Genomic DNA, 25664 nt, shown 5'->3' with positions numbered 1-25664 from the left:
AGAGAAGGGCATACTATGTTCAGCAAATGAAATGTACAAGAATGTTTATAGCAGCACTGTTCAAACCTCAGCCTGGAAACTATTTAAATATCCATGATTCATAGAATGTATAAATGGTGAGTTCATGTAATGGTATACTGTATACAGCAATTAGAAGGAAGAAATTACAAAAATATACAATAATTATAAATCTTACAGATATAATGTTGGGCCAAGGAAGTCAGACATTAAAAAGTACATATTGTATTTTTCTAAAATATAAACATAGGTGAAGTAATTTATGGCCTTAGAAGGATAGCCTTAGCAGAGTTGGGACTGGAAGAGACAAGCCAGGAGTTTCTGTGACATTAATTTCAATATGTTGCCCAGGCTGTGGTACTGTGGCTATTCATAGGCATGATCAACACACAGTGCAGCCTTGAATTCCTGGGCTCCAGTGATTCTTTCACCTCAGCCTCTGAAGTAGCTGGGATTATAGGCATGTACTACTACACCCAACTGGCTTCCGAACTTCTGACTGAATGTTGTGGTTCTTGATCTGAGTGGTAATAAAATGGACATGTTTTCACTTTGTGAAAACTTCTTAAGCTGTAGATTTAAGATTTTATTTATTTATTTATTTTGAGATGGAGTTTTATTCTGTTGCCCAGGCTGGAATACAGTGGCACAATCTTGGCTCTCTGCAACCTTTGCCTCCTGGGTTCAAGCGATTCTCCAGCCTCAGCCTCCCAAGTAGTTGGGACTACAGGTGCCCACCACTATGCCAGGCTAATTTTTGTATTTTTAGTAGAGACGGGGTTTCACCATGTTGACCAGGCTGGTCTCGAACTTCTGACCTGGTGATCAGCCCGCCTTGGCCTCCCAAAGTGCTGGGATTACAGGTGTGAGCCACTGTGCCAGGCCAGCAGACTTAAGATTTTGTATTCTTCGGTATGTATTTTATACTTCATAAACAAGTATAAGAATAGCAAAAACACAGAAGGAATTCAATGCAGGCAATTGACTACATAAATGATGGAAGAGTTGAGAAACCAAAGGCCGGTGAGGCAATCAGTAATTATGAAGAGCATAAAGCAATTACCAACAGCATAAACAACTCCAGTGCTGGAGGAACAAAGGCAATATTACTGGAACTCTCCTCTTAACTAGGCTTCAAGCTTGGCTTTCCATGTCCTTGGCTTACTGAGCCCGGTTTTTCAAGAATCTTGTTAAAGTCGTTTAGCAAGAATTCTTTCCTCTTTGATATCTGATCAAATTCCTCATCCCTCAATTTCCATATCTAAATGTTTGGTCTGCTTTTAGCAAAAATCCTGTTAAACTGGTTTAACAGAAATCCCCTACTCTTGATGGCCAATTGAGTTCCTCTTAGTAATTTTCCATTTAGTGACCTCTTTACTCATCTAGTAGGCTAGAAATTCCCAGCTGTCTTTGCTGTATTCAGAGTTGAGTTCTGCTCTTTACTGAGATCTCTCTTTCCTACTGCAGTAGCTTGAATAAAATCTATCTTGACTATTTACAAATATTTATTTACTTATTTATTTAATTATTTATTTTTTGAGACAGGGTCTTGCTCTGTTGCCCAGGCTGGAACGCTGTGGTGCGGTCACAACCCACTGCAGCCTCAACCTCCCAGGCTCAATTGATCCCCCCAGCTCAGCTTCCCAAGTAGCTGAGACAATAGACCTGCTACTATGCCTGGCTAATTTTTTTTTTTTTTTTATAGAGACAAAGTCTTGCTATGTTATCAGGGCTGGTCTTGAACTCCTGGGCTCAAGGGATCCTCCTGCCTCAGCCTCCCGAAATGCTGGAATTACAGGCATGAGCCTCGTGCCTGGGCTGTATTACCATTTTTACAAGTGTCCAGTGTATAATTTTTCTTTTACACTAGGCACTGGGGTCATCCTGCAGAAACTGAAGCCATAGCAGCCATTTTGGAGACACAGAGGAAGTGAATCCACTACCAGAGTCACTGTAGAAGGCAGAGGGAACACAGGGGAAATACTCTAGCTTCTCCCTCCCTCCCAGTTTCTGTCCTCCAGTCTCCTGTCAGTATTTCTAATTGGCAGAACCTGGTTTCAACCTTCATATCTCTTCTCACTTTTAGTCTATTATAATTTGTCTCAGATCTGTTCCTAATTCAACCATGAAGACCAGTAGTACATGGCTACTGTATGGTGCCTGAGAAATCAAATCATTTCTCCGTAGAAAGTTTAAAGCCTAAATATTTCTGAAGCTTTGATAAATGCTAAGATAAAGAAATTTTTCACTCTGAAGGTAGAAATCAATCTCTTTTTTGGTTTTGTTGGTTGATGACGAGAGATTAATGACAAAGTGGGTAGACAGGAAGAAATGTGAATTCAATTTCTGTTTTCTGCAAAGAATATCTATTGATTTTAAAAGGCAGAATAACTTGTAAGAGAAAGGTGAAAATGAAGGTGGGTAAAGAGATTGTAAGAGAAAATCTTAATAAACTAAAATGAGTTTTAAGACCCAACTCAGATACATTATATTTTGAGGTCTTAGAAAACTTGTAAATGAAATGGAAAAGAACATCTAAGATGAGAGAATGTTTAAATGTTCGTAAGAAAGAAGATGGATTCTGTGCATTGTATATTACTAAGCAGCATATTTCAATCAACCCCAACGAGATTTTCCAAGCACTTATTAAAGAAGTTATCAAACAAAAAAAGGTGGTCATTTGGACCAAACATAAAATGCTTAAAAATATATCAACCTAATCAAATACTTTACATTAACCAGCTTACTGATATGGTTGTAGAGAAATGAAGAATTTATTTATGGACTTCACCTTGATTACAACAAAGCATTCCACTTTTCCTTGTGGATGACTTAGAGTAGTACTATTTGAATGCTGATACATTTAGGCAGAACTGAAATTGGTTGATCAACAATACCAAGAATTTATTGATTAGTGGATATCAATTTAGAGTTTTATTCGGATGAAGAGAGGTCCTTCCCCAGGCCTTGTAATTGGGATTTCATTTTTAAAATAGATCATTGTATAAATAAAAAGATGATGAGATTATCAACTATTTGAATGACAGCAAACTGAAACAGAAGATGTATTCTTTTTTTTTTTTTTCTTTGATGAGGCAGAGTTTCACTCTTGTTGCCCAGGCTGGAGTGCAATGGCGTGATCTCGGCTCACCCAAACTCTGCCTCTCAGGTTCAAGCAATTCTCCTGTCTCAGAATCCTGAGTAGCTGATCCACCACTAGGCCTGGCTAATTTTGTATTTCTAGTGGAGACGGGGTTTCTCCATGTTGGGCAGGCTGGTCTCAAACTCCCAACCTCAGGTGATCTGCCCGTCTCAGCCTCCCAAAGTGCTGGGATTACAGGTGTGAGCCACCACACCTGGCCAGAACATGAATATGTTGATTCCCAAAATTGGAATTTAAAATATATTATCAGTGGCTCACATGTGTAATCTCAACACTTTAGGAGGCCAAGGGGAGAGGGTTGCTTGAGTCCAGGAGTTTGAGACCAGCATGGAGAACATAGCAAGACCTTGTCTGTATTAAAAATTAAAAAAAAAAATTAGCTAAGTTTGGTGGTACATGCCTGTAGTCCTGGCTACTTGGGAGTCTGAGGAAGGAGGTTCTTTTGAGCTTGGAAGGTCAAGACTGCAGTGAGCTGTGGTTATGCCACTGAACTTCATCCTGGGTGACAGAGTGAGCCCCTGTCTCATAAATAAATAAATTTCAAAAAATATTTTAAATTGTATTTTCAGAGTGACATCAGCAAGATAGGAGAATAGGAGTTTCTGGCCTTCACACTCCTATAGAAACAGTAATTTAACAACCATCTATAGATGAAAATACCTTCACAAGAATAACATGAACACATATGCGATAAATTTCACTGACAATGGTAAACAAATGGACAAATACAGAATAAGGAAATACTGTAACAGTGGTGTATAAGTCACTTTTAGCCATAGTATTAAAACTTTATTAAAATACATATTTTAATAGACAAAAATAAAAATAATGATAACAAAAATTGGTTAATGGATACACAAAATAAAAAGAAATCAATCCTGACATGAATAACAGAGTTTGAGGGGGAGAAAGTAAAAGTGTAGAGTTTTTATATGCAATTGAAGTTAAGTTTTTACCAGCTCAAAATAGACTGGTATAATGATAAGAAGTTTTATGTAAGCCTTATGATACACACACATACCCCGTAGTAGATTAAAAAAAGGATAAAAAGAATCAAAGTATATCATTACAAGAAAACTACAAAATAGAAAACAATTAACAAAATAGGAACAGTAAGTCCTCACCTACCAATAATTACTTAAGGGTAAGCAGATTAACTTAAACAATGAGGGCCGGACATGGTGGCTCACTTCTGTAATCCCAGTACTTTGTGAGGCTGAGGCAAGTGGATCACCTGAGGTCAGAAGTTTGAGATCAACCTGACCAACATGGTGAAACCCTGTCTCTACTAAATACAAACAATTCGCCGGGAATGCTGGTGTATGCCTGTAATCCTAGCTACCTGGGAGGCTGAGGCAACAGAATTACTTGAACCCAGGAGGTGGTGGTTGCAGTAAGCTGAGATTGCACCATTGCACTCCAGCCTGGGCAACAAGAGCGAAACTCTTGTCAAAAAAAAAAAAAAAAAAAAAAAAAAAAAAATTAACCAATGAAAAGAGATTGAGTGGCTGAGTAGAATAGAAAGTATGATCCAACTATATGCTGTCTGCAAGATCCTTACTTGAGATTTAACGATACAAAAGGATAAAGGTGAGAGATGAAAAATGTATTCCACGACAATGGTAACTGAAAGAGAGCAGAGGTGGCTATACTTAGATTATACAAAATAGACTCTAAGTAAAACACGGTCATGAGTGATAAAGCAAGTCATTATATAATTATAATAGGATTAATTCAGTAGAAAAAAAATAGCAGTTGTAAATACATATGCACCCAACAGCAAGTCGTTTAATATATAAAGCAAAAATTGATAGATCTAAAGGGAAAATTGAATAAATAATAGCAGGAGACACAAATATCCTACTTACAAAGATACACAGATCATCCAGACAGAAAATCAATACACAGGCCAGGTGTGGTGGTTCATGCCTGTAATCCCAGCACTTTGGGAGGCCAAGGTGGGCAGATCACCTGAGGTCAGGAGTTCGAGACCAGCCTGACCAATATGGAGAAATTCCGTCTCTACTAAAAATACAAAATTAGCCGGGCGTGGTGGCGCATGCCTATAATCCCAGCTACTCGGGAGGCTGAGGCAGGAGAATTACATGAACCTGGGAGGCAGAGGTTGCAGTTAGCTGAGATTGTGCCACTGCACTCCAGCCTGGGCAACAAGAATGAAACTGTCAAAAGAAAGAAAGGAAGAAAGGAAGGAGGAAGGGAGGGAGGAAAGGAGGGAGGGAGGAAGGGAGGGAGAAAGGAAGGGAGGAAGGGAAGAAAGGAGGAAACAGCAGACTTGCATAGCATATAGACCAAATGGACCTATGAGATCCATAGACTGTTGCACCCAATTTTTTCAGAATATACATTTTTCTAAATAAAAAATCATAAGGAACTAAAATGACAAATTACATGCCAACAAATTGGATGACCTGGAAGAAGTGAATACATTCTGCCAAAACTAAGAAGAAATAGCCTAAACAGACCAATAACAAATAAGAAGATTGTCAGTAATCAAACCCTTCAACAAGAAGCACAGAAACAGATGGCCTCATAGGTGAACTGTACCAAACTTTTAAAGAAAAATTAATATTAATCATTCTAAAACTCCTTCATAAAATAGAAGAGGGGATACTTTCAAACCCTCTTTATGAGGCTAGAATTATCCTGACACTTAAGCCAGACAAAGACATCACAAGAAAAGAAAACTACAGGCCAATATCCAGATGAACATGGATACAAAAATTCTCAACTAAATATTAGCAAACAAAACTCAAAAGCACAATAAAAGGATTATACATCGTGATCAAATAGGGTTTATTGCTGGGAAGCAAGGATGGTTCCACACACAGAAATCAATCAATGTGATATGCCACATTAACAGACCAAAGAAGAAACAGCACATAATCATCTCAGCAAATGCAGAAAAAGCACTTGACAAAATTCAATACCTTTCATGACCAAAAACCTCTCAAAAATTAGGCACAGAAGGAACTTAATGTAATACAGACCACAAAAGATAAGTCCATAGCTAACGTCATACCTAATGGTGAAAAAACATTTCCTCTAAGATTTGGAACAAGGCACAGATGCCCATTCTCACAACTTCTATTCAACATGATTCTAGAAGTTCTACATGGAGCGGTTAGGCAAACATATAAATGAATAAGACATTCAAATAAGAAAGAAATAAGTTAAATTTTCTGTTTGCCGATGACATAATCTTTTGTATAGAAAACACTATAGACTTCACCAAAAAACTGTTAGAACTAAGAAAAAAATGCAACGAAGTTACATGATACAAGTTCAATACATTGAAATCAACTGTGCTTCTATACATTACAATGAATTATGCAAAAAGAAAATTAAGAGAATCCCATTTATAATAACATAAAAAAGAAAAATACTTTAAAAATAAACTTTTTTTTTTTTAAAGACAGGGTCTCACTCTATCACCCAGGCTGGAGTGTAGTGGCTCAATCATAGCTCACTGCAGCCTCAGTCTCCCGGGCTCAAGTGATCCTCCCACCTCAGCCTCCTGAGTAGCTGGGACTTTAGGTACATGCCACTATGTTGGGCTAATTTTTGCATTTTTTGTAGACACAGAGTTTTGCCATGATGCCCAGGCTGGTCTCAAACTCCTGGGCTCAAGCTATCCTTCTGCCTCAGCCTTCCCAAGTGCTGGGATTACAGGCGTTGAGTCACTCCAGCCAACACTTTGTGATTTCAAAATATATTATACTCTTTTACCAAGTACCTGCTAATACGGGCCGCATTTGCACTAAAATCCTAAAGAAGGTGGCCTGGGTCATCATTGAGAAGTACTACATCTACCTGGGCAGTGACTGGTACATGAGCAAGTATGTGTGCAAGGAGATCACCATTACTTCCAGCAAGGAGCTCTGCAGCAAGATAGCAAGCTATGAGACACATCTGATGAAGGAGATCAGAGGCCCAGATTCACAGGTGTCTCCATCAAGCTGCACGAGGAGGAGGAGGAGGAGGAGAGAGAAGTAATTACGTTCCTGAGGTCTCAGTCCTGGATCAGGAAGTCACTGGAGTAGATGCTCACACCAAGGAAATGCTGAAGCTTCTGGGTTTTGGTAGTGTGTCCAACTCCAAGTCACCCAGACTGTAATTGGGATGAATTCTAAAACACCATATATGGAGCCGTATGAATCTTTCTGTTGTGCTACTAGGTTGGTGGAAAAGTAATTGCGGTTTTTGCCATTACTTTTAATTATGTAAACTGTTAAACTGTTGCCATTACTTTTATACTTGATCTTAGCCAAAAGGCCAAGAAGCTATGCCATTACTTTCAATGGCAAAAACTGTGATTATTTTTGCACTAACCTAATACAATATTTTCCTTAAATTTGGAGGCTGGGTGCAGTGGCTTATGCCCGTAATCCCAGCTACGGAGAAGTCTGAGGCAGGAGGATCACTTGAGCCAAGGAATGTGAAGATATAGTGAGCTATGATCATTATGCTCTAGCCTAGGCAACAGAGTGAGACCTTGTCTCTAAAATCAATTAATCTGGGACAACAGCCTAATACACACACACACACACGTGTGTGTGCATATATATATTTGGATTGGAAGAATAAATATTGTTAAAATATCCATGCTACCTGAAGTGATATAACAATTTAATTCCTATCAAAATCTGAATGGCATTTTTCACAGAACTGGAAAAAATGCTCAAATTCATATAGAACCACAAAAGACCTTAAATAGCCAAAGCATTTTTGAGCTTGCTCTCTCTCTCTCTACACACACACACACACACACACACTGCAAAGTTACAGTAATCAAGAGTATGTTACTGGCATAAAAACAGACATATAGACCAATAGAATAGAATAGATAGTCCAGAAGTAAACTCACACAAATATGGTCAATTGATATTTGACAAAGGTGCCACGAATACCAAATGGGGAAAGGACAGTCTCCCTATAAATGGTGCTGGGGAAACTGTATATCCACATGCAAAAGAATGAAAATGGACCCTTATTTTATACCATACACAAAAATTAGGATTAAAGACTTAAACATGGCCAGGTGCAGTGGCTCATGCCTGTAATCTCAGCAATTTGGGAGGCCAAGGCAGGCAGATTGCTTGAGCCTAAGAGTTTGAGACCAGCCTGGGCAACATGGCAAAACCCTTTCTCTATACAAAATACAAAATTTAGCTGGGCAAGGTGGCATGTGCCTATAGCCCTAGCTACTTGTGAGACTGATATGGGAGGATTGCTTGAATGTGGCAGGTTGAGGTTGCAATGAGCCATGATCCAGCCACTGCACTGCAGCCTGGGCAACAGACAAGAACTTGTCTCATTAAAAATAAATAAATAAATAAATAAATAAAAATAAAAGACTTAAATAAGACTTGACACCATAAAATTCCTAGAAGAAACATAGGAAAAAATCTTGACATTGAGCTTGGCAATCATTTCTTAGTTACAACAACCAAAACACAGGTAACAGAAGAAAAGAAAAGAACAATCAAGATAATGAAAAGGAAACCAACCACTTATCTGATAAAGGGTTATTTTATTTATTTTTTGAGACAGGGTTTCGCTCCTGTTGCCCAGGCTAGAGTGCAATGGCATGATCTCAGCTCACTGCAACCTCTGTCTCCTGGGTTCAAGTGATTGTCCTTCCTAAGCCTCCTGAGTAGCTGTGATTACAGGCTCCCACCACCATGCCTGGCTAATTTTTTTATTTTTAGCAGAGACAGGGTTTCACCATATTGGCCAGGCTGTCCTCAAACTCCTGACCTCAGGTGGCCTCCCAAAGTGCTGGGACTACAGGCGTGAGCCACCGCTCCCGGCCTGATAAATGAGTTATTGATCACAATATATAAAGAACTCCTAGAACTTAATAACAAGGAAATAAATACACTGATTTTATTTAGTTAGTTATTGAGACAGGGTCCGGCTCTGTCGCCCAGACTAAAGTGCAGTGCTGCCAGCCATCATAACTCACTGCAGCCTCTGCCTTCTGGTCTCAAGCTGTCCTCAGCCTCCTGAGTAGCTGGGACTATAGGAACATGCCACCTCATCAGATAATTTTCGTATTTTTTTAGTCAGAGACAGAGTTTTGCCATGTTGCTCAGGCTGGTCTTGAACTCCTGGGCTCGAGCGATCCACCAGCCTTGACCTCCCAAAGCACTGGAATTACAGATGTGAACCACTACATCCAGCCATAACCTGATTTTATTATTATTATTATTTGAGATGGAGTCTCAGTCTGCCACCCAGGCTGGAGTGCAGTGGTGCAATCTAAGCTCACTGCAACCTCTGCCTCCTGGGTTCAAGTGATTCTCCTGCCTTCCCCACCTGAGTAGCTGTGATTACAGATGCATGCCACCATGTCCAGCTAATTTTTTTTTTTTTTTTGAATTTTTAGTAGAGTAATTTCACCATGTTGGCCAGGCCAGTCTTGAACTGGCCTCAGATGATCTGCCTGCCTTGGTCTCCTGAAGTGCTGGGATTACAGGCATGAGCCACCATGCCCGGCCCATAAACTGATTTTAAATGGGCAAAGGATTTGAAGAGACATTTCTCCAAAGAATACATACAAAATGGCCAGCAGGTATAAGAAAATGTGCTCAATATCACTATTCATCAGTGATATGCAAATCAAAATTGCAATGATATATCATCTCACACCTGTTAGAATGGTTATTATAAGGAACAAAACAAAACGAAAACCAAAACCAAGATAACAAGCTGTATTAGTCCATTCTCATGCTGCTATGAAGAAATAGCCCACGCTGGGTAATTTAAAAAGGAAAGAGGTTTAATTGACTCTTTCCTTTTTATAGTTACCAATACAGGCACACCTCATTTTATGGTGCCTTGCTTTATTGAACTTTGCTTGTAATTGTGGTTTTTACAGATTGAAAGTGTCTGGCAACCCTATGTCAAGCAAGTGTATCAGTACGACCTTTCCAACAGCATGTTTTCACAGTTCAGCATGGCTGGGGAGGCCTCAGGAAACTTACAATCACATTGGAAGGCACCTCTTTACAGGGCAGCAGGAGAGAGAATGAGAACTGAGAAAAGGGACAAGCCCCTTATAAAACCGTCAGATCTCATGATAACTCTCTCACTATCATGAAAACAGTATCAGGGAACTGCTCCCAGGATTCAACTGTCTCCACCTGGCCCCTCCCATAACACGCAGGGATTATGGGAACTACAATTCAAGATGAGATTTGGATGGGGATACTGCCAAACCATACCACAAGTGTAGCTAAGGAGGTGGACAAAAGGGAACCCTGTACAATGCTGGTGGGAATGCAAAGTGGTGCAGCCAATATAAAAAACAGGAAGTTTCTCAAAAAATTAAAAATAGAACTAAGAGATGGTTCAGCAATCCCACTTCTGGGAATGTATCCAAAATAAATTAAATCAGTATCTGGAAGAGATAGCTGCAGTCCCATGTTTGCTGCAGCGTTATTTACAGTAGCAAAAACATTTAAACAACTTAAATGTCTGTGGACAAATGAATGAATAAAGAAAATGTGGTATATAAAGACAATGGAATGTTATTCAGCCTAAAGAAAGAAATCCTGTATCTGGGACAAGTATGAAGCTGCAGGGTATTATGCTAAATTAAATAAGCCAGACACAGAAGGACAAATATTGCCAGGTGGGTTTGGTGGCTCATTCCTATAATCCCAGCACTTTGGGAGGCAGGGCAGGAGGATCACTTGAGCTCAGGAGTTTGAGACCAGCCTAAGCAACATAGTGAGACCTCATCTCTACTAAAAATAAGAAACAATTAGCTAGGTGTGGTAGTGCACACCTGTAGTCCCAGCTACTCAGGAGGCTGAGGCAGGAGAATCGCTTGAGTCCAGGAGGTCAAGGTTGCAGTGAGCTATGATCATAGCACTGCACTCCAGCCTGGGTGATAGAGTGACACCTGACTCAAACAAACAAACAAACAAACAAACAAACAAACAGCAAACAAAAGGCTGAGTGCAGTGGCTTACACCTGTAATTCCAACACTTTGGGAAGCTAAAGCAGGAGGATGGCTAGAGCCCTGGAGTTTGAGATCAGCCTGGACAACAAAGTGAGACCCTGTCTCTATTAAAAAAAAAAAAAAAAAAAAAAAAAAAAAGTCGGCTGGGCACCATGGCTCACGCCTGTAATCCCCACACTTTGGGAGGCCGAGGTGGGTGGATAACCCGAGGTCAGGAGTTTGAGACCAGCCTGACCAACATGGTGAATCCCCGTCTTTACTAAAAATACAAAAATTATCTGGACGTGTTGGCAGGTGCCTGTAATCCTAGCTACTTGGGAGGCTGAGGCAGGAGAATTGCTTGAGCCCGGGAGGTGGAGGTTGCAGTGAGCCAAGGTCATGCCACAGCACTCCAGCCTGACCAACAAGAGTGAAGCTCCATCTCAAAAAATAAATACACAAAAATAAATAAAAATTTTTAAAAGTCACATGACACTTCTTTTCTTTCTTTCTTTTTTTTTCTATTTAATGTTTTATTTGGGAAGAAAGAATTGCAGTTCAGGACATCCATGTAGACCGGGTGGTCCTCGGTATGTCAGAACAACACAGAGAAGGCTGGAGGTTTTATCAAAAGAAATGTCAGTATAGCTCTCTTTGAGAAAGTTTATTGGCACCGGGAAGGGTCCTGGGACCTGGCAAGCTACAACTGGTGAGCAACCGGGCAGGCAAAATTAATCCTAGAGCTTCAGCAAGTTATCTCAGCAGTTATGGATAAAGCTGGTTTCAGCTTACAGCAGGCAGTTTCACCAGCTGGATGTGCAGAGAATTACATTACTAGATTAATGTTATGTGCCTGGGGTGCTTTTATCCCTGGCTTCTTGACTTTTAATTGGGTGTGGTAAGAATGACTTAATTTGGTGTCATCCACTTTCACAGCACTGAGCATACTTAGTATGTACTGAGGCTTGCTGAATTATCAGTGTGTACCCCACTCCAGGAAGGTTAATGAAGTAGGATTACTACTTAGGCTAAGACCTTTATTAAAATTTTGTCCTCTGGCCAGGCGTGGTGGCTCACGCCTATAATCCCAACACTTTTGGAGGGCAAGGTGGAAGGATCGCTTGATCCCAGGAATTCAAGACCAGCCTGGGAAACAAAGGGTAGACCCCTCTCTACAAAAAATAAAAAATTAGCTAGGCATGGTGGTACACGCCTGTGGTCTCAGCTACTCAGGAGGCTGAGATGCGAGGATCACTCGAGCCCAGGAGGTTGAGGCTGCAGTAGGTCACGCACACACTCCTACCAGGAATTATCAGTCCTTGTTTGGATTTCCACAGCTCCAAAGATTTCCCGACTGTTTTTCAGTGCCCACAGTGCCTAGATCTAGACCTCAAATGAAGATTAACAAATGCCAGCTGGGCATGGTGGCACATCCCTGAAGTCTCAGCTACTCTGGTGGTTGACACAGGAGGATTGCTTGAAGCCCAGGAGTTTGAGGCTGCAGTGAGCTATGATCGCACCACTGTACTCCAGCCTGCATGACAGAGCAAGACTTCCGTCTATTAAAAAAAAAAAAAAAAATTGAAACAAAAACAAATACCATTTGCCCAGTGAATAGTAATCTAAGGCCCAAGAAAAGATATATTGTAAAATATATTTTACATAATTCAGGCAGTATGAATTCTTAAGCACTGAGTTTATGGGTTTGTGTCTAAAAAAATAGCAAAGCCATTGGCCAATGCAGTCAGCACATTGGTCCTTGGTTCAGATAGTTGTGAATTATATTACTCATGTCATCTTTCAGACAGTGTCTGGGGCCACAATATAGCTTTTAACCTTAGTTGCGTTTTCTTTTTTTAGAGAAATGTATCTTTGCATTCCCAACCTTCAGAATCCATGGGCACACCTGAATGACATTAACTCAAAGTAAATTGTCACTGGTGGGCCTGTGAATTGTGTGTAAGCTCAAAAGCATCACTTGACCTGACTTTCTTTCCTGCCACGTCACTGAATTCTGACATAGAATCTCATTAAAATCCCCACCAGCAAGATTAAGAAGGCCCCCAGGAGCAGAAGCCCTTGCTGCAGCACCAGCTGTGTCCTGGACAACTTAGCACTGTCCTATGGATGTTCCGGCAAAGGTTCTTCTTGGCGCATCTGCTGATCCAACTGAGTCTCGCCCGTCTTTCCAACATCGTTCATTAAAATTCCTTCATGGTTTTCAGGGCACCCTGGGTGAAATGGGTCCTGCGGGAGGGTGGAATTCCCACTCCAAGCCACGTCTGCTTTCAAATTGGCGTGTACCTGAGCCTGCTGACACGCTTTTTTCCAATTTAGCTGAATGATAAAGCCTAGAAAACACACAGCTTGAAAGACTGTACAGATGATGATCCCTGACCACAGACGCATCACTCCAAGTTTGGTTGCAAACATCAGCGTGATCCCGATGGGGAGGCCAACCACGTAGTACCCAACGGTATTCACAATGGCTCCAACCTTCTGATTTCCACTCCCCCTCAGAACGCCACCGCTCGTGCAAGCAAGAGCTTCAAAGAGGTGGGAAACAGCATAAATTGGAACCATCTGAGCCACCAGATTAATGATGTCTCGGTCGGTAGTGAAAATGTACCCCACATGATCCTTACAGCTTAACAGCAGGACACTGAAGGCTACAGCAAAGAGCACTGTGATTAGTAGGGAAATGGTGGAGGACTTCCGTGCCTGCTCCATGTCTCCAGCACCCAGAGCGTTTCCTACCCGGACACTGGCAGCCACACTGAAGCCTGCAGGGACCATGTACACAACGATGGCCAGTTCATACATGGTGGACTGAGCGCCCAGCTCCATGCCAAGGATGCCGCTGAGGAAGCTCCCGACCTCATAGCCCACCACTCCATGCGTAGCATAAGCATGCTGCAGACGGCCAGGCGGAGGAATGCGGCCCAGTCCTGCAGGCACTCGAGGGACCAACCTCCCCATGTAGCTTGATGCAGTTTTTTCCCAAGGATGTAGAAAAAGGGAGTAGAGCCAGGGTGTACTGGGAAATCAAATTTGCCACTGCAGAGCCTATCACCCCAAGATGTAGCTGATGGAGAAACAGATAGTTGGCGAGGGCATTGACGAGGTTGGCTGCAACTCCAGTTACAATCTGGGGCAGTAGAATTCCCTGGTTGAGCAAATATTTAACTTGTTGCATATAAAGAAAGGTTGCAGGAAGAGCCGGAATGAAAATCGTGACATAGGTCTGGGTAAGCCTGGACACATCCGGGTCCTGCCTGAAGAGCAGCAGGATGTGCTGGGTGTTGAGAAACAGCGCCCAGCAGGGGAAGCAGCAGAGGAGCAGAATGAGCGCACTCCGCTGTAGGATCACGCCCACGTGCTTCAGGTTCGAGATGAGGGTGTCACAAGCAGAAGATAAGCCGAATCCCACTGAGACACCAGTGACATTGATAACCACGATCGCCAGCGTGACTGCGTCCAGCTCCAGCTTGCCCAGGTGGCCACAGAACACGGAGCTTATGAAACTGATCAGGAACACCATCAGCTGAACCAAGAACGCCGGGCCCGCCAGGACCAAAAGCGCCCGCAGCTCCTCTCGGAAGGCGGACAGCCGCAGACAGCGCGACCCACGGAGCTCAAGGGTGGCCTCCGGGCCTCCGCGCACGGGCGCGGGCTCCTCAGGATCCTCCATGTGACTGGCGCGCTGTGGCTGGGTAGCCCGGAGGCAGGCAGTGGGGACCACCCAGTGCAGCCCGCTCTGCAGTCCCCGTCCCGGCCGCCCGCCCAGAGCCCCGACACTTCTTACATAAAAAATTTAAAATAGTCAAACTCATAGAAGCAGTCAGTGAAACGGTGGTTGCCAAGGGCTGGAGTGAGAAGCGGTGGAAACAGGAAGATATTAGTTAAAGGGGTGCAAAGTTTTGATTATACAAGATTCTGTACAGCATCGTGCTTATAGTTACCAATACAGGCGTATCTCATTTTATTGTGCCTTGCTTTATTAAACTTTGCTTGTAATTGTGGTTTTTACAGATTGAAATTCTGTGGAAACCTATGTCAAGCAAGTGTATCAGTACCACTTTTCCAGCAGCATGTGCTTACTTTGTTTCTCTGGGTCACATTTTGGTAATTCTCACAATATTTCGAACTTTTTCATGATTATTGTATGTGTTATGGTGATCTATGATCTTTGATGTTACTATAGGAATTATTTTGAGGCACCACAAAGACAGCAAACTTAAATGATAAATATTGTATGTGTTCTGCCTGCTCCAACGACTTGCTGATGCTCCATCTTGCTCCATCTCCTTAGGCTTCCCTACTCCCTGAGATACAACAGTATTGAAAAGATGCCAGTTAGGCCAGGCACAGTGGCCCCCTCCTGTAATTCCAGCACTTTGGGAGGTCGAGGCAGGTGGATCACGAGGTCAGGAGATTGAGACCATCCTGACTAACACAGTGAAACCCCGTGTCTACTAAAAATACAAAAAATTAGCCTGGCGTGGTGGTGGGCGCCTGTAGTTCCAGCTACTGGGGAGGCTGAGGAAGGAGAATGATGTGAACCCGGGCGGCGGAGCTTGCAGTGAGCCGAGATTGTGCCACTGCACTCCAGCCTGGGTGACAGAGTGAGACTCTATCTCAAAAAAAAAAAAAAAAAAAAAAAGAAAAGAAGAGAGGCCAAGTAATAATCCTACAATGGCCTCTTTGTGTTCAAGTAAAAGGAAAAGTCATACATCTCTCATTTTAAATCAAAAGCTAGAAATCATTAAACTTAGTGAGGAAGGGATGTTGAAGCTGACACAGGCAGAAAGCGAGGCCTCTTATGCCAAACACTTAGCCACGTTGTGAATGTAGAGGAAACTAACGTTATTGAAAGAAATTAAAAATTATACTCCAGTAAACACATAAATGATTAGAAAGCACAACAGGCTTATTGCTGATGTGGTGAAAGTCTGAGTAGATAGAAGATCAAACCTGCCACCCTTAAGCCAAAGCCCAATCCAGAAGAAGGCCCTACCTGTCTTCAATCCCATGAAGGCTGAGAGAGATGGAGAAGCTTCTGGGGAAAAGTTAGAAGCTAGCAAGGTTGGTTTATGAAGCTTAAGAAACGAAGCCAATCTCCACAAAATAAAAGTGCAAGGTGAAGCAGCAGGTTCTGATGTAGGTGCTGCAGCAGGTTCTGATGTAGGTTTTCCAGAAGATCTAGCTAAGATATCTGATGAAGGTGGCTACAATAAACAATAGACTTTCAAGGTAGATAGCACAGCCTTCTATTGGAAGAAGATGCCAGCTAGGACTTTCATAGCTAGAGGGGAGAAGTCAATGCCTAGGGGAGAGGCTTGCTCTCTTGTTAGGGACTAATATAGCTAGTGACTTTAAGTTGAAGTCAATGCTCAGTGACCATTCTGAAAATGCAGGGCCCTTAAGATTTATGCTAAATCTACTCTGCCTGTGCTCTATACATGAAACAACAAAGCCTGGACGACTGCACACCTGTTTACCTCATGGTTTACTGACTATTTTAAGTCCACGATTGAGACCTACTGCTCAGAAAAAAAAAGCTTCCTTTCAAAATCTGACTGCTCATTGACAGTGTACCTAGCCACCCAAGAGCTCTGATGGAGATGTACAAGATTTATGTTTTTATGCCTGCAACACAACAACACAATATTCATTCTGTAACCCAAGGATCGAGGAGTTATTTTGAGGTTTTTTTTTTTTTTTTTTTTTTTTTTTTTTTTTTTTTTTTTTTTTTTTGAGATGGAGTCTCACTGTGTTGCCCAGGCTGGAGTGCAGTGGCACAATCTTGACTCACTGCAACCTCCACCTCCTAAGTTCAAGTGATTCTCCTGCCTCAGCCTGCAGAGTAGCTAGGATTAGAGGCATGCACCACCATGCCCAGGTAATTCTTGTATTTTTAATAGAAACAGGGTTTCACATTGTTGGCTAGGCTGTCTCAGACTCCTGACCTCAAGTGATCTGCCTGTCTCAGACTCCCAAAGTGCTGGTATTACAGGTGTGAGCCATATGCCTGGCCTATGTTGAGGCTTTTAAGTCTTACTATTTAAAAAATGGTTATATCTGGCTATAGGTGTCATAGATAGTGATTCCTCTGATGGATCTGGGCAAAGTCAATTGAAAACCTTCTGGAAAGAATTCACCATTCTAGATGGCATTAATAACATTTGTGATTCATGGGAGGAGATCAGAAGGAAAAAGTTGATGCCAACCCTCACAGATGACTTGGGGAGGTTCAAGATTTCAGTGGAGTATGTCAGTGTAGATGAGGTTGGAAATAGTAAGAGAAATAAATTAGAAGTGGAGACTGAAGATGTGAGAGAATTGCTGCAGTCTCATGATCAAACTTGAAAGGATGAGGAATTGGTTCTTATGGATAAGTAAAAATGTAGTGTCTTGAGATGGAAACTACTCTTGGTGAAGATGCTGTGGACATTGTTGAAATGACATCAAAGGATTTAGAATATTACATTACCCTAGTTGATAAAGCAATGGCAAAATATGAGAGGAATGCCTCTAATTTTGAAGGAAGTTCTACTGTGGATAAAATGTTATCAAACATCACTGCATATTGTTTTATGAAAGGAAGTCAACTGATGCTGCAAACTTCATTGTTGTCTTATTTTAAGGAATTGCCATAGCCACCACAACCTTCAGCAACCACCACCCTGATCAGTCAGCAGCCATCAACATCAAGGCAAGACCCTCCACCAACAACAAGGTTAGGACTGGCTGAAGGTTTAGATGATAGTTAGCATGCTTTAGTAATGAAGCATTTTTAGGTCGGGCATGGTGGCTCATGCCTGCAACCCCGGTACTTTGGGAGGCTAAGGAGGATGGATTATTTGAGCTCAGGAATTCAAAGCCAGCCTGGGTAACATGACAAAACCCCGTGTCTACAAAAAAACACAAAAATTAGCAGGGCATGGTGATGTGCACTTGTAATCCCCGCTACTAGGAGGCTGAGGAGGGAGGACTGCTCAGCTGCAGTGAGCCGAAATCAAGCTTTGAGCCCAGGAGTTCTAGACCAGCCTGGGCAACACGGTGAAACCCTATCTCTACAAAAAATTAGCTGGACATGGTGATGTGCCTGTAAGATCACGTGAGTCTGAGAGGCAGAGGTTGTAGTGAACTGAGATTGTGCCACTGCACTCCACCCTGAGCCACAGAGTGAGACCCCGTCTAAAACAAAAGTAAAATTAAAATATGTACATTGTTTTAGACATGCTATTGCACACTTATGAGACTTCAGTGTAGTGTAAACATAACTTTCATATGCACTAGGAAGCTAAAAAATTCATGAGACTTATTTTATTGCGCTATTTACTTTTTGTAGTGATCTGGAACTAAACTAATATTTCCAAGGTATGCTTTTAAACCTGGGAGTTGTAAAGATGCAGAAGAAAACTCTTGGAGGTGATGAGTAGGTTCATGGCATAGATTGTTGTGATGGATTCATGGATTTACATATATCTCCACACTTATCAAATTGTGTATGTCAAATATGTGTAGCTTTTGATATGTCAGTCATACCTCAATAAAGTGGCTTAAAATATATTCTCATATTAAAATAATTAAGCTGAATGTAAAAAGATAATATTTGAAACCGATAAATGTACAAAAGCCTCTTCTTAGATATAAAAACATTAACTGCACAATTATGGATTTTGAGAGAGATGGTTTAGCAGCAATAGAATAGAATAGAGCCAGGTGCAGGGCTCACATCTGTAATCCCAGCACTTTGGGAGGCTGAGGTGGGTGGATTGCTTGAGCCCAGGAGTTCAAGATCAGCCTGGGCAACATGGAGAAACCCTGTCTCTGCTAAAAACATAAAAATTAGCCAACTGTGGTGGGGCACACCTGTAATCCCAGCTACTTGGGAGGACGCTGTCTCTGCTAAAAACACAAAAATTAGCCAACTGTGGTGGGGTGCACCTGTAATCCCAGATACTTGGGAGCCCAAGGCATGAGAATTACTTGATCTCAGGAGGCAGAGGTTGCAGTGCGCTGAGATTGTGCCACTGCACTCCAGCCTGGGTGACAGAGTGAGACTCAGAGACTCTGTCTCCAAAAACAAACAAAAAGAATATAGTAGAAAAGGCTTTGAGTTCAGAATGCCCCAGGAGTATGATGTGACCATTAACAACCTATAAAGTTGTTGGAAGTAAGTGCTGCCAAGTGAAAATAGCACTCAGGCAAAAGTTTTCTCAGCAAGGCAATTTACTTCTGTAGAAGCGTGTGTCTCAGGGATGGAGCAATGGCGAGAGAACACAGGACAAAGAAGGGGAAGGGGGTCTTATTCCTAACACAGATACTTCCTACTGCTGTGTCTTTCCCCCGTTGGCTAGGGTTGGACTGCACAGTCTAAGCTAATTCCAACTGGCTATTTTAAAGAGAGCGAGGGTACGAGCCAAAGTGGTGGAGTGAGTAGTTTTGGCAGGAGGGACAGTTACAGAGTAGGTGACTAAGGATGACTAAGGACAGACCAGGTGATAGAGGATAGGAGGGGGTTGTTTACTGAAACTAGGGGCAAGGAGACATAAAGAATGAGGAAGTCTAACTTTAAAACGGAGAGCAAAGAACAAGGAAGCTGAACATACTGGCACATTGATTCTTTGGAGAGGGACTCAGAACTCATTGTACTTAACAATTTTCTCCCTCTTGAATTTTAAAGGAAGTTAACAGGCTAAACTTTGAATAGGAATTTACTGTATCTTACAAAGTGTTCTTAGTCTTTATGGAGTCCTCCTAATTAGGGAAAAGGAGTCAGGCTGGCAGGACCAAGGGAAAGCAAAAAGAGAAAGCAGGGAAGTTATAAGTCTGCCTTTCTTCATGGTCCAGGACACATACCCATCCTGTGCTGACAACTCACAACCTTCCTGTGCCTAGCTATCACCAGATACCTGCAAGTTAGCTCACTGCAGCCTTGGCATTATCAGTACTGCAGGTAGCACTCTTCAGCATAAGCACTATTCTATAAAATCCCCAGCAAACCTTTATTTCCTTGCAGTTAGCTCCTCTCTGGCTGGTCTGCCCATCAACTTTGCATTGTATTTTCATAGTTTTTTCTAATAAATTTGCCTTTTTTTTTTTTAAATGTAATACTGTTTATTTAACTTCAAAAACATTTCAGCATTCTAAACATACAAAAAAAATAACAGAACGTTGCAAATCATGTTTAAGTACAGGAGGTTCTTGAACTTTCATTGATGCAGTGGCTCTTTGCTTTGCTGACAATGAAGAGTTCTACAGTTTGTTTAAAAACAAACAGTTTAAAAACTACCGCACTTAAAAAAAAAATTCTCATGCCAGCTGACCTCTCTGTCCACAGCTAAGATGGCAGCAGAATGCTATGTCACTATATACAGAAACAAGACAACCTGAAGCTAAATGGATGCCCCCTGCAGAGTCAACAGGTCCAGCCTCACAGTGCACACCCTGAGCTACAGCCTCTCCAAAAGGCATCTTCCCCACAGCCTCAACGCCGAGCAAGGAGCATCAAGAGTTTGTCTCGGTTGTTTTGTTCTTTTTACAAACTATAGATATATACAGTTGAAAACTCAGGATTTCTAGCCAATAACCATAGTTAACACCACCTTACAAATTTAAAAAAAAAAAGCCAGAAACATCTTTAAATGCCTTGTCACACCAACAGCAAAGTGCACAGAGCGAGGAGAACACGAAGAGTGCCTTTTCATTTTAAAAATGTTTGGAAATATGTACAACTTTGATACAGTTTCAGGGTGCTCCAGACACCCATGGCCACTTCATGTAAACCAATGACAATTTCTAGAGCACTCTGAGAGACTACAATATGACCGTGATCAAATTTTGTAATTAAACCTAATGAGGGCAACAGACACTTCTCAAATAAGAGATGAGTCAATTACGGCGCTCCCCTACTCTAAGTATTCACAAGGAGACAGATAAACAGTTTCTTTATTCATCCTCCTCCTCCTCCTCTTCTTCCTCCTCCTCTTCTTCATCTTCCTCTTCCATCTTTTTCCGGGCAACTTTAGCAGGATCCTTTGCACCATCAAACTTTCCTTTTGACTTATAGTCAGCAACATCCTTCTCATACTTCTCCTTCAGCTTTGCTGCCTTAGTGATGTAAGGCTGCTTTTCACTGTCATTTAAATTATTCCACATCTCACCCAGCTTTTTTGCCACGTCTCCAATAGAGATGCCGGGGTTTGTGGATTTGATCTTGGGACGGAATTCTGAACAGAACAGGAAGAATCCAGACGGTGGCCTTTTGGGAGCATTAGGATCCTTCTTCTTCTTGCCTCCCTTAGCTGGTCCATAATCCTTCATTTCCCGGTCATAGCGCACTTTATCTGCCTTTGCCATTTCATCAAATTTAGATTTCTCTTTCCCGGACATCGTCTTCCACCTCTCAGAGCACTTCTTGGAAAATTCTGCAAAGTTCACAGGGACCTCTGGGTTTTTCTTCTTATGTTCTTCTCTGCACGTCTGCACAAAGAAGGCATAAGCAGACATCTTGCCCTTTGGTTTCTTCGGGTCACCTTTAGCCATCCTGACTGTATTGTTCGCTAGTCTGGGCAGCGCCAAATTTGCCTTTCTTTATTTACAGCTGTCTTGGTAAATTCTTTTACCCCCATGCCACTGACCCGGATATTCACCGCTCACCTGAGACAGTCTGCAGCAATTAAGGTACAAGATCTCCGTTGGGTGGAAAGTTTTGCTCTGCTCTGTATTGGGTAGGTACAACAGAAATACCATACTTAATTATCTGTGCTCCATTTGCAGAGATATCTAGGCAAGGATGGAGAATAACTATGATAGCAAAGGGATTTTCAATTCTTCAGAGTGCTAATGGACTGACTAAAATAGAGCATTTCCTCATTTGCATCACAAAGAATCTAAATGACAGATATAATTTACTCCTGTTTACTGAGGTTATATCTGCACTATCAGGGTTGTTGAGTCCATTTTGTTTACTTTTACAATCACAGATTTAAATGCATTAGTTGTTCACATAAAGACTTCTTTGAAGGGCCTGGGCACGGTGGCTCACGCCTGTAATCCCAGCACTTTGGGAGGCTGAGGCGGGCAGATTGCCTGAGCTTAGGAGTTCGAGACCAGCGTGACCAACATGAAGAAACCCCATCTCTACTAAAAAATACAAAATTAGCCAAGTGTGGTGGTGCATGCCTGTAATCCTAGCTGCTTGGGAGGCTGAGGCAGGATAACTGCTTGAACCTGGGAGGCAGAGTTTGCAGTGAGCCGAGATTGCGCCATTGCACTCCAGCCTGGGCAACAAGATCAAAACTCTGTCTCAAAAAAAGAAAAGAAAAAAAAAAAGACTTCTTTGAAGGACCAGATTTGTAATAATTCTAGTTCTTTCAGTTAGCAGTTTAAAAAAAATAGAAAGAAATTATAGTATGTGCTTACCTTCTACTTAGGTAGGAATTTTTTTTGAGATACATTCTGATATACAAAGTCTTGTTAGAAAAATACACAATATAGGCCAGGTGTGGTGGCTCACGCCTGTAATCCTGCACTTTGGGAGTCCAAGGCGGGCAGATCACAAGGTCAGGAGATCGAGACCATCCTGGCTAACATGGCGAAACTCTGTCTCTACTAACAATACAAAAAATTAGCCAGGCGTGGTGGCAGGCGCCTGTAGTCCCAGCTCCTCAGGAGGCTGAAGCAGGAAATGGTGTGAACCCGGGAGGTGGAGCTTGCAGTGAGTCGAGATGGCCCCACTGCACTCCAGCCTGGGCGAGAGTGCGAGACTCCGTCTCAAGAAAAAAAAAAAAAAGAAAAAAGAAAAATACACAATACATTAGCAAAACTATGTAAGTATACTGGTGTGAAAAAACTGGAATTAGACATAGTCAGACTTTGGAAATGTGGAAAGTAGTTTTTACCTCAAAGGAAACTATGCAATTTGTCCACCTGGCCTTTCGTATATATGTAATTGCACCAATATATGTGAACAGAATTTCTTTCTATAATATTGATTGTTATCAAGGATAGTATGAGGTCAAAATGAATGGGGATAACTTTAATTCAGGCAAAAGATAAATCTGACTAGCTGTAATCTTCAAAAGATCAAGAAAAGATAAAACAGTTCCAGTTTTCAATTTAACTGAACTATTAATATATGAATAAAATTTTCATGTTGTTTAAACAAGAAGCATCCTTTCAGATAATTTGTTCCAAGTGTGTGTCAAAGCTATATTTTAAACCTGCACAAATGAAGAAACCTAAGCAGACGAATTAATTGTTTTTTCTCTTGATAGAGAAAATAAGAGAAAGGGAATAGGTGATTAGATAATTAAGAAAAGAATGTCAGGTGGGCACAGTGTAATCCCAACAGTTTGGGAGGCTGACATGAGAGGACTGCTTGAGACCAGGAGTCCGAGACCAGCCTGGACAACATAGTGCGACCCCATCTCTGCAAAAAAATGTTTAGAGAATAGCTATCCTGGCTACTTGGGAGACTGAGGTGGGAGAGTGGCTTCAGCCCAGGATTTTGAGGCTGCAGTGAAGTGTGATCATGCCACTGCACTCCAGCCTGGGTGACACAGCAAGAACCTGTCTTTTCTAAAAAGGGGGCGGGGGGGAAAGAAATAGAAAAGAATGTCTGACTATATATTATTAGACCCTTGACTAAGAATAAGTTGAAAGGCAGATAGCTAATTTTAAGAACAGTTATTTTCAGTTCATTAAAATTTACCTGAAAACAGCTTTAGCAATTTATTAATTATAGCAATTTCCATTGAAATTCTTCCTTTTAATCAGTTTTCTACTTTAAGGAAGATTTCCACACAAACTCCTATGTTTATTATATTTAGTACTAGCTATTTCATGAACTTTTATATTGTATATGTTCTATTCCATTTAGCTGGTTTTATTCACATAGCAAAACGTGATGAATAGTAAACAAAACTATGGCCATAAGACATAAAATTCAGAACATTGACTTCGTTTGCAGTGGTTGTAAAGAAACTTCTCCATTATCGAATGAATTAATGAACAAATGCCTCCTCATTGTATTCAGTTTTCCAAAGCAAGACTTTGTTTAGGATACTTTCCCTCATGATGATGGAGAACAGGAAAATATTTGCATTCCTGGGTTCTGAAAAAGAGTACACATGTGGAGATTATTCTCTGAATTTGGTCTCTTCTCCATAATATGAAATACACAATGTTTTTCCTTTTATGAATCTTGAGAGAGCAGCTGGGACAAAATAGCTATCAAGGAAAAATACAAATTTAGCCGGGTGTGGTAGCTCACACCTGTAATCCCAGCACTTTGGAAGGCCGAGGCGGGAGGATCACCTGAGGTCAGGAGTTTGAGACCAGCCTGACCAACGTGGTGAAACCCTGTGTCTCCTAAAAACACAAAAATTAGCTGGGCATGGTGGCAGGTGCCTGTGATCCCAGCTACTTGGGAGGCTGAGGTAGGAGAATCTCTTAAACCTGGGAGGCAGAGGTTGCAGAGAGCCGAGACTGTGCCACTGTACTTCAGCCTGGGTGGCAGAGTGAGACACCATCTCAAAAAAAAAAAAAAGAAAATCAACTAAATATTCGGAGCTTTATGTTAGTAGCCCCACCCCTTAGCCATACCTTTTAAAAGAGAGTTCCTTTTTTTTTTTGGTTTTGTATAGTTAAAGCCTAGTAAATGAAAAACAGGGATAGAGCAAACAGAAACAAAAAAGACTCTATTGTATGCTTACCAGAAAATAAAACATTAAGCTGGGCATAGGGTCTCATGCCTGTAATCCTAGCACTTTGGGAGGGCAAGATGGGACGATTGCTCAAGCCCAAGAGTTTGAGATCAGCTTGGGCAACATAGTGAGACTCCATCTCTATGAAAAAACTTTAAACATTAGCAAGGTATGATGGTATGTGCCTGTAGTCCCAGCTACTTGGAGGGCTGAGGTGGGAGGATCACTTTAGCCTGGGAGGTCCAGGCTGTAGTGAGCTGTGATGGCGCCACTGCACATCCGCCTAGGAAACACAGCAAGACGCTGTCTCAAAAAAAGAAAGAAAATAAAACATTAAAAGTAATATTGAAATCACCTTTGCAAAATTTTGACAGTAAGAGAATCTGACGTAGTTGAATCCATCTTGCTTCTAACCTCTAAGCTATCTTTAGTCATTCCTGGGCATAGAACGAGCTGCCTTCGGGAGAAATTTAGTGTATGGTTTAACCTTAAAGCAAGGATGATGCCCTTCCCCAGATGAAACCACCTTTGCAAAACTAATGAAAGTCCACAAGGTGAGGATTATGAGAGAGGGCTGAATTTGAAACTGCTGTTGCAAAATTGTAACTGAAACAGTGAGAGAGATCTGACCTAACCAACTCCATGTAACCTCAAGCTGTCCTCGTTCATTCCTGGGTGTAGGCTGAACTAATTTTGGGAGGAATTTAGTTTGTAGTTTATAGTTTAAAACAAAGACAATAACAGCCCGTTCCCAAAACAAACCCCATTCTTGGCTGGGGACTAGACTGCCTTTGT

The 25664-nt window shown here is 41.6% G+C and overlaps 1 protein-coding gene and 2 pseudogenes across 2 annotated transcripts in view; 1 reads left to right on the top strand and 2 right to left on the bottom strand.

Moving 5' to 3' along the window:
- LOC113225169 (prothymosin alpha-like) overlaps window positions 1-7195 on the top strand; it is a 110759-nt gene extending 103564 nt beyond the window's left edge. Inside the window, exon 3 of the mRNA XM_026456360.1 lies at window positions 6933-7195. Within this exon, the coding sequence (XP_026312145.1) occupies window positions 6933-7195 (263 nt within the window). The remainder of the gene's footprint in view (window positions 1-6932) is intronic.
- A 5960-nt stretch (window positions 7196-13155) lies between these two features.
- LOC111524765 lies at window positions 13156-14885 on the bottom strand (annotated as a pseudogene).
- A 5378-nt stretch (window positions 14886-20263) lies between these two features.
- LOC111524789 lies at window positions 20264-21732 on the bottom strand (annotated as a pseudogene). The gene has a single exon (XR_002725870.1). The product of XR_002725870.1 is annotated as a high mobility group protein B3 pseudogene (transcript).
- Window positions 21733-25664: the final 3932 nt, after the last annotated feature.

This window comes from Piliocolobus tephrosceles, chromosome 8, assembly GCF_002776525.5.
Source record: "Piliocolobus tephrosceles isolate RC106 chromosome 8, ASM277652v3, whole genome shotgun sequence".
In the NCBI taxonomy this organism is placed as follows: Eukaryota; Metazoa; Chordata; class Mammalia; order Primates; family Cercopithecidae; genus Piliocolobus; species Piliocolobus tephrosceles.
This window is presented reverse-complemented; position numbering and strand designations above follow the sequence as displayed.